This window comes from Branchiostoma lanceolatum, chromosome 9 (genome assembly GCF_035083965.1).
Source record: "Branchiostoma lanceolatum isolate klBraLanc5 chromosome 9, klBraLanc5.hap2, whole genome shotgun sequence".
Lineage (NCBI taxonomy): Eukaryota > Metazoa > Chordata > Leptocardii > Amphioxiformes > Branchiostomatidae > Branchiostoma > Branchiostoma lanceolatum.
Window position 1 is genome coordinate 16,273,107 of NC_089730.1, and position 13,358 is coordinate 16,286,464.

General features: G+C 40.5%; 1 protein-coding gene across 2 annotated transcripts in view; it reads right to left on the reverse strand.

Moving 5' to 3' along the window:
* Positions 1 to 2,444: 2,444 nt before the first annotated feature.
* The window catches only part of LOC136442367 (leucine-rich repeat-containing protein 4-like), a 94,811-nt gene continuing 83,897 nt past the window's right edge, over positions 2,445 to 13,358 (reverse strand). For both annotated transcript variants that reach the window (XM_066439178.1, XM_066439179.1), the window contains exons 2-3: positions 8,238 to 9,639; positions 2,445 to 5,956 (exon numbers count right to left, since the gene is read on the reverse strand). In XM_066439178.1, coding sequence (XP_066295275.1) covers positions 3,189 to 5,045 — 1,857 coding nt within the window. In that variant the 5' untranslated portion in view covers positions 5,046 to 5,956; positions 8,238 to 9,639 and the 3' untranslated portion in view covers positions 2,445 to 3,188. The remainder of the gene's footprint in view (positions 5,957 to 8,237; positions 9,640 to 13,358) is intronic.

Here is a 13,358-nt window from a genome sequence, read left to right on the forward strand (position 1 = left end):
TTAACGAGTAGGCTCATGTGCGGCAATGGCAAAGGCATACTATAGATAACATCGGCTAGAAAGCAGTAGCACAACATATAGCATACAGACAGTAACTGTTGCTATACTGTCTTACCATAGAAACTATACTCCTGCATACTATACATATGAGTTGCATTTGCATACTATAAACGAGTTAATTTGTTCTGCCAGTTCATGAAGAAGAGTGATGATTCTCATTTTAAACGGCCAGAAGTAATCTTCGAGTTTTATCAAGCTGTACTGGTACATGTATATACTGAAATGTCTTAAAATGTTGTTTTGCATGTCTAGCCTTCATAAAAGACTAATTTCTAGCGTTTGAAGAAAGTCATTAGTGTGAAATTGAGTTTCTGCATTAACACATTGTGTGTTTGAGCTGTACACAGGTGACTGCATGTTGATTACTGGGCACAGGTGGACAGCAGGTGCTAGGAGAGGATAAAAGGAGGACTGAAGAGGTGATCTTCATTCGAGGCCTTGCTACCAGGCACGAGGGCACCACCGAAGGATTTCTCGAGTTGATCGTTTATTTTAGTGAGAAATCCCAGAGGAGATATTGTTTGCATTGGGCTCTTGTGTAAGTCCCCTATTTTTTGGCCTTGTCACAAAAGCAAGGTTGTTTTAAGGGGTTGCGTAGCCGGCGCGGCAAACAATAAGTCAGTTGACTTATTCGCTGTTTGTCGAATTCCTTTCTGTTTCGACTGTTGTTATAGTAGTTATTCGGCAGTATTGTTTGTAATTGAGTCGCGTGTTCTAGACTGTCTAGGCACATCATTACAGTGTAATAAATGTTGTTTGTATTTTTTAAACTCCGTGCTGTGCCGTGCCTGAAGCAGACGGCTCCCCCTTAAACAGTGTGTAGTGTTTGACTGTTTGCAACTTGGGGAGGATAGTGCGAGGGTCGTTCGATGCAGAAACTCACATATATCATGGTTTGTTGGAAAAATATTCAGAATACATAACTTTTGAACAAGCTAGCTCTTTTCGTTTTCCATGTCTACCATTTTTGGAGGAAGTACGTATAAAATGTAGTAAGTAGTACATGGATACTGTGTTTGAATGAATGTTAAGAAAATGTTAGTAAATGAAAGTGTGTCAGTTTTGAACCGGCATAGTATGTTGAAAAAGCTATAAATACATGACCTTGTTGTTTTCCAAAGCTACCATTTATAGAGGACATTTTGAATAAAAATGTAAAACATAGCATACGGATACATTATGTAAAATGAGAATTTCCGTTCTGAAACAGCGTAGAAGAGTTAATTTCTGCATTATTTTCCCAAGCTTGCTCACTTCCAGTGTCAACGTTCAACAACAGGAATGTACCTATAGTATGTATCCTATCCTTTATAAAATATTAGGGTAGAATAGAAAAAAGTACCAATTCGTGTTGAGCGATGTCACAGTTCCCAAGAGCACATCATGGCTCGCATTAGATCGACCCACCCTGGTTGTCTAGTTGAGTTTGTACAGACCTGACAAGTTGCCCCCTTGATTAAAGCTTATGACCTTTATAGATCTATTTGATGGGCATTAACCTGCGATAATGCCCTTGTCGTTCAAAGGTCCCCTTTTCCAGACGACCGTCTCTAGACATCATGAAAAGTTCAATATCACAATCGATAATCCTGTAAACTGTGTATTACCAAAATATTCCCTACCTGGCTTCGAATATGATCATAGATTAAGCCGGGGATTGGGATCGATATTTGGTACCCTTGGCCGTTGATAATGTTGATTGTATGATACCATATCGTTCTGCTGGGCCACATAATATCCACCTTTTGTATGGCTCTTGTGGGTTATAGACGTCCAAGTCATTTTAAGATCGCAAGTTTATGTTATACCAATGGAATTGAACTGTAAATATCTTTTTAAAGTCTGGTAGCGTGGTAGCCTTTTGCATTAGTAAAACGCCTTCGTGAACTTAACGAGGATTATAGCTACTTTGAGCGAGATGCCAAAGCTTCTTAAGACTATGATGTTTTAAACATTTTCCTCTGAGAGACCTTTATTTACAAGCTTATGCCACAGACTGTATTTATATTGAAGATTAATGTGCTTTTTAAGCTCAGTAATACTTTCCTATTAGGATGAATTTAACGTACAACAAATAACACGAGTGTTAACATGGCAAACTGATTCCAGATTAACAAGGATCCACCAATAATCCTCTTCAAAAGCAGTATTGATTCCAAAGGGAATACAGAAGAACTGCGGATCTGTACATTTGCCATCTGGCTCCTTCAACGTAGAAGTTTGTTGATATGAATATATTGAATATGATAATGTATATTACGATGCAGCAACCTATAACTACAGGCAAAAATGTCATGAAATTATTCTAATTCTTTATCATATCTATCAATGACAATGAAAATATTGATTATTTTTGCAACTGAGACTACTGAATACAAACGAAATACAGCATTAACCAAAGTTTTATTTACAAATATATTCAAAACCTTGTATAGTTAAATCATCATTCTATGTAGATGTAACGTCTTTTATCTGCAACGAGCCCCATCATACAAATTGCCGCTGAGTATGTATCGAGTATTCATCGGCTAATTTATTTCTGACGAAAATTGGAAAATATTTTTGCCATCGTTATCTATGTATTTTGCATTTTCTATATAATATTAGATAGTATATTGTTGGGTTAGTATATCAAAAAAATTATTCAAACGGGAAATGGCAAATGGCATTAGCTGCTGGAATGTATGTTTCAGGATTTTAAGATACAATGAAACGACGTCTGGCTGAAGGACTTTCTTGTAGCAGGTTCTTTTACTTGAAATATATCTACAATGTGTATCCCATGTGAAATGAAGAATGTACTTTCTACGACGTGACGTGATCTTTCACCTAGTTTTACAGTCATCATTAGAAAACCAATACCGAGTGAGATCTGTTCTTGAGAGTTGACAAAGAAAATAATGGTAAGAAAAGTTACGTTTCCATATTACATAACGTGTAACCAAATGAAATCCAAAGCAATGGCGATTATCAACTGTTGTTGCAGCTTCGTCCTGAAAACGTATAGGTTCTTGGCAAATTCCTTTATTTAAAAAATGCACTATAATATTGGTGTACATACGTACGAAGAACAACAACAATACGCATTTGGTTATCTACCAATGAGGTCGTCAATGCATTTATACAGCTTACACTATTGTTTCAGTGGCTGGATTTACAGTCATATCTTCGAAAATGCCTGTCAGTTTACTTACAGTATACACATCGGGTATCTCTACAGTCTCCTCGGGATCTATACTTTTAACGCAAGACACGTTAAATCGTGACTCTGAAGCTTCCTCCTTCTTTAACTTGGCTAATCTCTTATTCTTTCTATCGTCTCTGTTTCTTTCCTTGGAACATTTCATAACCGCACAGACCAAAATCCACAGAAGAGTTCCTAGTGAAACAGCTGCAACAAGAGCCGCAATGAGATAGCCTTTGTACAACGTCATAAAAGTATCCTTATCTTTATCTCTTTGAGTAGGTGAGTCCATGGGAGGAATCTTTGTAGCATCTACAGTTGGATTTACACGATGGTCATCTGGTTCCAGATTTACGTCCCTCTGCGTATATTGTGTTCTATTCAAAAGAAACACGTCCTCATCACCACGAGGGTTTGTGCAGTAACTAGTGTCGAAATCGTCAACTTCTGGAATGTCATCTAGGTTGATAGGAACTTGCGTGGCCGCGAACTCGGGTAGAATGCTGCCCGTGACGTTCAGAATTTTGTAGAAGTTGTCAAACCCAGCGTCGTTTGTAGCCATACAACGGTACACACCCGCGTCAGACATCGTGACCCTGGAAATGTTAAGGGTACCATCATTAATGACTTTAACTCTTCCTCCTCTGAAGGTACTTCGTTTGGCTTTACTCCCGTCTGGTGTTATCCAGCTGATTGCCGTCTCTACACCCGGTGATAGTTCGCACTGCAGCGCTGCATTGCCTCCTAAAGTCGCGTTAACCGTCGGATGAACCTTTTGGATGTGTGGCCTCTTGCATTTCAAACTCGACAACGGCACGTCACAAAGAAGTCTGCCGCGCAAGTCGACCGGAGAAAAGCAACCACCGCATCGCTGTAACTCGAGTAAACTCGTATCATTGCGCATATGTTGTTGGAGCCATCTTGCTAACCAGTGAACAACGCAAGTACAGTTCCAGGGGTTCCGCTGGAGGGACACTCTCACCAAAGAGGTATCTCTAAAGAGCCTGAATGGCAAGCTGGTAATGTTATTGTAAGACAGATCTAACTCTGACAAAGAAAAGAGGTCGTCTAGCGAATCCTGTTCCACAGAGGATAAGTGGTTATGGGACAATACTAGTCTCGTTAACTTAACCAGACCCTGAAGATTATTAGCATTCAGGAGAGAGATTGAGTTCCTGGACACATCCAGCTCCTGAAGGCTAGTCAAATGTTGTAAATAAGGCAAGCGGCGTAAGTTCGAATCTGACATGGTGAGAGACATCAGAGCAGTCAATCCATTAAACGCATTCCTTGATACCGCCTTGAGTTGGCGCAATTCCCGCAGGTCCAGTTTTCTGAGCGAGGGCAAATGGGAGAAGGTGTAGGCCTCCAGGCAGATAATCGGGTTTCCTTGTAGTGTCAACTCCCGAAGGTTGGTAAGATACCTGAACATGCCCCCTTGTAGACTTCTCAGGCGATTTCTGCGCAAATTGAGTATCTGTAATCGATACAACCCATTAAATGCTCCTTCTTGGATGGTCATGATTACGTTTTCACTGAGGTCCAAACGTTCGAGCTGTCGCAATCTGAGGAACTGGTCTCTTCTAAGAGACTCGATGGCGTTGGCCTTCAAGAGTAGTTCCGAAGATTCCTGGTAGATTCCTCTCGGTACGTCAGTTATTCCTCTGCTACTGCAGTTGATCTGAGTGAAGGACTGTCCGCAATCGCACTGCTTAGGGCAAGTGACACAGATCATTGGAACGAAGCAGCTGCACATGGCAACGATCAGAAGTTCCAGGAAGACCGGTTCTTGTGCGGCCATATTTGTCAGACTGTCCCTAATGATAATTGCAAACACAATGAATAACCGCCTATAATTGTTGGATGCTGCTGACGCTACAACAGCTGCCTCACTATACAACTCCAACGCCTCACACTAGAATTTTCTACATCAATGTTCTGATGTTCACTAGGATTACATGTAGTGGGAGTGTATTCTTAACCCACGCAGAACCGGAAATGTCTACCACGGTCGAACTTCGCGGATAACTACACTGGTTGTCTTCGTAAAACTCTGCGTTGCATAACTCAGTACTTGGTGCTGTCCAAAAGATTTTCCATGCGCCAATTAAACACGGGGTGTCCCCATTCTAGTCATAAAGCCGAGAAAAATCCATTTAACACGGAGATCCTGCAATCAGGCTCGTCCTATTGGCATATCGATGCGCTCCTTTTTCGGTAATTCTATTGATTTCTTCTCCTTAAAAGTAAGCCTCAGGGACGGTTAAATCGTCGCCTTAGAATGAAAGTTTCACAGGATCTATTCAGGGTCAAGCCACCTCATTCTTAAAAGGACAATATCGGCATCGTAGTCTGAATGCTTTATAGAGTCATCCGAATGATCATAAACACCGGTAGAGGCATGGACACATTCTCTTAGATGCTTCATCCATGGGAGTGGGTGAGAAATCCTTTGGTCGCTTAATTGAAGTAGAAATGGCTTTTCCAATAACAAAGCCGGGCTAGATGATATGTTGGAGGTCTTTCTGGTGGTCATTACACTGCGTTTATGTTCTTCGTTTTTGTTCGTCTTGGCTATTTGAACTAAGTCAGTAATGGTCCTTTAGAAAAATTTCCACAGCGTTGATTTTGTAATCGTCGGCTTGTATAATTCCTGGACGTAGCACTAATTCATCCGAGTGGTTGCTCTGCGATTGGGGCCCAGGATGTACCCTGGAAAAACACAAAAAACAGTACATTAACGCTTACAAATCATGTCGCTTTGCGTTGGCACACCTCATCTTTACCCAATAGCCTATAAATCTTTCACAAATTAACTTGGAACAGATGGCTCCCATGGGTTATCATCCATGGCAAACGGCCCGTTGTAACAGACTATTCAACGCTCTTCATCTCAACTCAACACCTGATTTTGAAGCCGTCTATACCTCTTGTTATGTTGATAAGCCTGGTTTTTAATTATCAGATCAATTATCCTTATCTGTATCAGCACCTAAACGATTACATACCGTAATCATGTTTTTGGAATAAGGCAAATATTCATGTGATGATTATCTGGAGGAAGATAGTGATTAAACATTTCTTAATTTCTCCCCAAGCTTCCTGCAGTGTAAATCATGATAATGGAGGTTATCGCAGTTGGCGGCTTATGGTGTATTACGACGTTTCAAAACTGACATGGTTAAAGGAGCAATATACCCCAGAAGGTAGTGCTATTTTTCGATAGATTTTATATTAATGAATCCGAAATTTTGCAGAAATTTTCTTGTGGTGAATTACACGACGTGTGTTTTGTGACACAATATGATACTAATAACCTTATGCAGACCCAACCCATACATTCATATCTTTAGACGCCTCCTTCATCGTGAATATTTTCGGGTGATATCAGAGAACAAGCACATAGAAAGACGAGTTTCTCTTATCTTACCTGGAATTATTTTTGTAACCTAACTTTTGTTAGGTCTTGTCAGACTGAGATTGCCTATAGTTTAATTAGAGGGTACTTGAGGAGTTTATTAGAATGTTGAATGCCTTTTCCCGCGCGAGGGACTAGTGGGTACTTTATACTGTAAAGCAGTATGTAAACTGTATTTTTACTTCTTGAAATTATTAGCTATTTGACAACAACACCCCCTTCTGGAGTTTAGTGCTCTTTTGAATAAGTGTACATATTTCATTGGCCTTGAACTTTAGCTCATTGCAGTGGGAAACGCCTCATTTGCTGTATTTCACGCCGTTGGCATAATACACTATGTTTGTGTTGATAAATTGTGATTATGTGCATGTGTATAAATGTGTACTTTTTGTTTCCATACTTATCCTGTATATAGTATTGTATGTATCTAAAGTATACTGTGATGTATATTCTATTCATGTGCCTGCCAATATATTGTGCGTAAACGTAACCGACTAGTTTTTAAGATACACAGCGTGCTTGGTTTTCGACCAATTCCACGCAAACTATAAATGATTAAATGAAGGTACGGTATGTATAGTTTTCGCATCTTTTACCTGATTTTTGTTGTTGTTTTCATTCAGTTTGTATCGAAAAAATGCAGTCTTCATTTCTCAGACAATGTTGAAAACACGTGGACGGAATGAACAACCAGATTTTCTTATTTTGCGGTGGAGATTACGTTCGAACCTGATTCCGCTTCCTATCGTAGCGTCCGCTGGATTGTTTTGGACTCAGCCCAGGTGCCTTGTAGTACCGACAACCTTTCATGTACATCATGGAGAATTACTCTCTTGCCTTCTACCATATAAGCTCAACTAAAGTACGCCATAAATTCAATGCCAGGTTAAGCATTTTATGTTGGCATTGGCACAATTTGCGAAGTGCGTCGGGCGGCCTGAACCTTACAGTTCATAGCCTCATTAGAATGCTGCAGACATATCGTATTAGACATAAGGAAACGTATGATGCGTCGCCACGACCCCCTCCTTAATGTCAACCCCGAGGTAAAAATTCTATTTTCTCACCAAGATTAATAGTGAGATGCCTGGCTCTACAGGTCGATTCTCACCGTGACCGAACGCATTAAACTTGGAAATTCTCCACCAGTGCTGATGGTGTTGATTTCGAGTTTATGACCTCATGACCACAAACTTTGACTAACCCGTTCTTCTCCATTACTGGTCAAGATGAGTTCAGATAGTTGATATTCCCTCGGCATATGAGCTCCATATGTGCTAAATCTGCACATATATGAACCTCTCACCCTGAGTTATCTTACAAAAAAGCTGCTTCATCACATTTCTAGCAGACAGTAGGTTTTTTTACGGTCCTGGCACTATCAGAGTACATAGTCTCTGCACACGCCCACGAGGTAACCTAAGTCTGACCCTATAGGAATGATTTCGTAAAAAGCCGTCAGACCCACGACTAACAAGATGATAAAGAAACATATATCCGAGATGATCCCTTGACTTTCACTATGATTAGATGCATTCGAATGGCGTATAGTCTAGAGGTTTCTAATCAACTTACCTTTGAATTACATGAATTGCGTTGGTGGACCCCTCTCTCTTCCTCGCTCTCTGTTTCTTGCACAGGTCACCAATGGGCGAGGTCGGAACTACGCCTCATTCCTTCCAAGCAGAACCAGGGAAAACCAATTAACAGGTAGCCCCTTGCTCAACCCTCTGCAACCGATCATGCAAGGTTGGATGCCGAGGAGAATGGGGGTAGATTTACCACTGGCCGCCCATTCCATTTCACTCCTGGAAATGAAGTCTGGAATAGCGTCCCCATCCCGTGCCTAGGAAATCCATTATGCAGCAGACTTGACATTCGATCGCGCTCGGTGGCTGATATGATATAAGATCCATCGGCGAGACTTCGATTATTTCTTACCGTACAATCCCATTGTATTGGGCAAAGATGATGTCGGTAATCACGAAACGGTTAATACGCGAGATACTCCTCCAACGCAAAAACGTTCTATTTGCACAGTCATGTGGGTTTAGAATATGGCGGCACCAGCGACAAACATCCTCTAACTTGCATTCTGTTCATGTGTTGGAGACGGCAAGTAAAGCTTGTAGCCGTGTTTCATCGTGTCTTGAAGCATAAAAATCGATCAGATTTCTAAAGTCTGCTGTCAGCGATAGAAATTAGGAAAGATTCATTGAAGGTGGCTTTGGTCCCAATCCTGGCCTGTTTTCCAATATAAGATGAAGTCTATGACCCCATTTCCTTCACGATGAAAAATCCATTTGAGCCAATAGTCGTTGTGCCGGGCGATGATATTGAGCTTGTTGGTGACATACCGGTTTAGCCATCTTAACCTGTGATTGGAGGAGTTTGTCATCTTCTTCAAATGAATTCAAAAACCGTCCAATGGTATGTAGAAGAATACAGTCCAGACTTGATCACCAACATCTCCTGTCTGTGGAACTATTATGGTTGCTCCGTGGGTGCTATATCGTTCTCTCCCATGAGTGCTATTGACCACCACAGTGCATATCAAATGTTCACCGAGTTCTTTTCGCCTAAAACCTTCTCCAAAGCAGATACCTCACCATCCATTGGCCTCTTGCTGAGATACTAGGTAGGTTTTTATTACCCACAAGTTTCGAGACTTCTTAACCCAGCCTCATCTCGCGTGTGTGCGCGGGAAGTACCCAATCAACGTGCCCTGGTCCGTGTGAAGCCAGTAAAATCCGTTTACGGCAAGGTTTGAATGGTCTCCCTGAGACAGGCTTGGTTATGCCTAGTTCGGTGTAAACTGTAAGTGGTTAATAATTTAGAGATCCCTGGTTAACGATCACCTCGTTATAGCGTGGCACCCAAGAGATATCATTCTGTCACGTGATGGCTCACAAACGGGTTGCCGCAAGTCTTCTTCTGCCCGCTCTACTGTTTATAGCCCATCAGATCTGCGTTGACTCTGGAAGCAGAGAAATAAAGCAAATTATTTATCAATAACTCTCCATAATCTTTTGGTTAAAGATAAACAGATAACGCTGAGATATGAAAATTCGGTATAAAACCAATAGATAGAGTTAATAGATAATAGGACTTTTTTCTGAAAATCCCTCGCCGTCTAATCAAGATGAATGACTTCTAGATATTGTGATGAGAAGGCAGTTTTATCATTTCTTTTCCAATCAATACGCCTTGATGTATTCTCGTCCTCTCGTGACTGGCTCGCTCCAGGCTGAATTAGCTATAGCTGGAACTGTCAGCTTCACTATAACAGAAAACATCATACAAAACTTGACACCCTCATAGCTATCTTAATTGCAGGGTTGCACCATCAATGTCACCTGGTAGATTGCCGTAGATTTTGAGCTGTATCAGTCCACTAAGGACAGGGATGTCCTACTCAGCGAATGTTATGATTGATGTGCTGCTTAGATAATAATTACCTCCGTTCCCTTGTCCAATATGATTCTATTAAGGCTAATGTTTGTGGGGAAGATAAGAATGATTTAAGTGTCTACTTTTCTTGATATCTGTAAGGAGATAAATCTTTGACTCTCACAGATATGCACATTTAACAGCAAGGTCAAAACATTAATACATTTCAGCACATTTCAGGACCAAAGCAAAATAAATGTAGGTTTATCATTTGATATCTACGTATTTTCTATATCATTGAACAAAGAAGGCAGTGTGTCAATGCGACAATATACCTTGTAGCTCAATCCAGAACGTCTATGCCATTATATTGCCAACAAAACATGCGTAGCTGAACTTAAAGCTGAACTCAGCTCCACAATTCAAATAGTGCCATTCCACCGGCATTCACCTGTAAGTGTTTCCAAATGAATAATGTTTAAATTTTTCATTCTATCCAAGCTTCTTCTGTGGAAGGGTAAAAAAACGTGGGACTCAGGCGGATTTGTAAACGCTTTATGTTGAACATGCTTGAAAGCGAGTCTGCCACGCACATTTCTTCACTACGTTGCTCTTAGATGGTAGCGACAAAACTACATTATTCAAGTGTAGCTCTTGGGCAAAATGGATAATCTGTTTCCTAACACGATCAACTGTTCAGAGGGAACAACTGCTGATGCGTTACAGCACCGTTAATCCAACCAGCGATGTCCTTTGGCGACATTAGCCTGATGTTGCCGCCGGCCCTTCCTTCTGACGAGTGAACGTGTCGTGTACTGATAGCGTTTTCAACAAAGAGCATACTTGTGAATAGATAAGCGAATAATATTCAATTAAGATTCATTCATCCCTTCTCAACTTGTCCTGTTTCGAAGTCTGCAACTGAAACACCCTCTGCAGTTCCAAAGAAAGCCGCTAGAGGGCCCAAACGTACCTCACTTCTTTTCAAGCACATGAGCTATGTGTCGTCTACGGATCGTGACATGCAGTTTGCATAACACACAAGATATCAAAGTCCTGCTGCAGGAAAACCAACAGGGAGCCAAAAATATAATAATTTCTTCAACATGACATAATCTAATCATATACGAAGTTTTATGATAATCCATTCATAGCTTCTTGAGTTATACTGCTAAACCGCCTACATACATTCAAACATACATACATACATACAAGTATATATACCCACACGCTACTGAAAATACATCCTTTTTGGTGAGGGTAATACATTACATTTTAGCCGAACGGAAGAACAACATAAGTGACCATGTTTCTTAAATGTCTTTTTCCTTCATTTCATTGGAAGACACAAGTGCACGATCCACGACAGGCACGACTCGGGTTTTTGGCACAGCCACCAAGATAGAAAACTATGAAGCGTCACAGTGACAGATGTTGGGGGCAAGCCCATAAGAATGCACGAGGGTATACCCTCCATCAGATATAGTACACCTCGTGAGATCCATACAACAAAACCTCTCCTCCTAATGTATCACGTGGGGATTCCTCTCTGTCCCATCAATTTCCTTTTGATTTTTTAAGGACTGACAAAACTTCATTTATAGAACACTTTCATCTCAGCCGACTAACACAATTAACGGGCGGGAATTTTCCTGGAAAAGTAGTCACGTCCGTCATTACGAGCGTTTAAAGAAGTAATGGTGCCGCACCTTCATTTGTGACCCCATGGATATTAGTCACGACATATAGATATGTTTAAAATCACTCGGCGGCGGAGGCTGAACGTGATCATAATGCATTATGCAGCTTTCATGTCTGGTAGGGCGTTTTACTTTACTGGATAATTCAATTCCGGGAATTGTTAATGGACAGGTATTGAGGACAGTAGCCACTTACAAATACATACAGAAAGTGTGTTGTATTTAATGTTAAGATTTAACGTGACTTGAATGTTTTTTATAGGTAAAAGATAGGGTGTTTTACTTTATGATTAGATTCCTGGAATTTGCTAATGAACACGTGTGGAGGATGGTAGTAGCAACTTACAAGGTCATACAGAAAGCGTGGTCGTACTTGACCTTTAAGGTTTGTTCGATTCGACGTGCTTTACATACTTTCTATAGTTTAAAAGGTTCTGTGTTTTTCTTTAATCGATGACGCAATTCGTGGAATTTGCCGATATTTCAATTCCTGGAATTTGTTAATGAACACGCGATGAAGACAGTAGTCACTTACATATGTATAAAGAACGTGTTGTTGTACTTGACATTGAGATTCGTAATTTGGAAGCTTTTTATGTGTTGAAAGGTAAGGTACCGGTTGTTTTACTTTACTTGATAATTCAATTCTTGGAATTCGTGTTGTTGAGGACAGTAGCAACTTACACATCCATACAGAAAGTACTTTTTGTACTTAACGTTAAAAGTTGTTCAATTTAACGTGTTTGGAACTCTTTGTATATGTTGAAAAGTAGGGCGTTACATTTTGCTTGATAATTGGAGTCCTAGAATTTGTTAATGAACCCATGCTGTGTAGTTCAGTAGCTATAGCCACGTACAAATTCATACAGGAAGCGTTGTTTTACTTGGCGTTGTGATTCGTTCAATTCAGCGTGCTTCGTATGCTTTGTATAGCTTGATAAGCCATGGACACATGCAGCGTCGCCTATGTGTGGCATAGCGCTCTATTTCCGCTCCCTATAGCTGTTACCTAGTCCTGATTTATTGCCGTCTTCCTCGAGTATGCCACTCCCACCTCCACTCTTCACCCCCTTTTTGAAAATATTCCGTGCATATCATACAAAGTTAGCTAGCCCATGTTGGTTCTGTAATATGATGACATCCGCGCGCGCATCAATTTTCGTCCATTTCTACTCACTCACACACACATGCACATGCACATACACACACACACACACACACACACACACACACACACACACACACACACACACACAAACATTTTCAACAATATGGTAAATCGTACAAAACAGCTACAACATAAGCAAATATGTGTCGTAAATTGCTAAAGAAAATATTTCGGAAAACCGGTACTAAATGTACAATGCCAAAGTCAATTCCAAAGTCAAAGAAGCTGTTAAAGAACACAAATGAAGAGTTTATTGTTCGGGATACCATACGCTGCATGTTTAGTCATTTGCTCAACCTTCCTGAACACTTCATGTATATTTCATGATGAAGGTAACTTTAATTTTTATAGCAAACTTTTATTTCATTTGCACGCTAGCATCAGTTTTGGGCTTCCCAGAGGATTTCATTCATATAATCGAATCAACATGGCCTTATG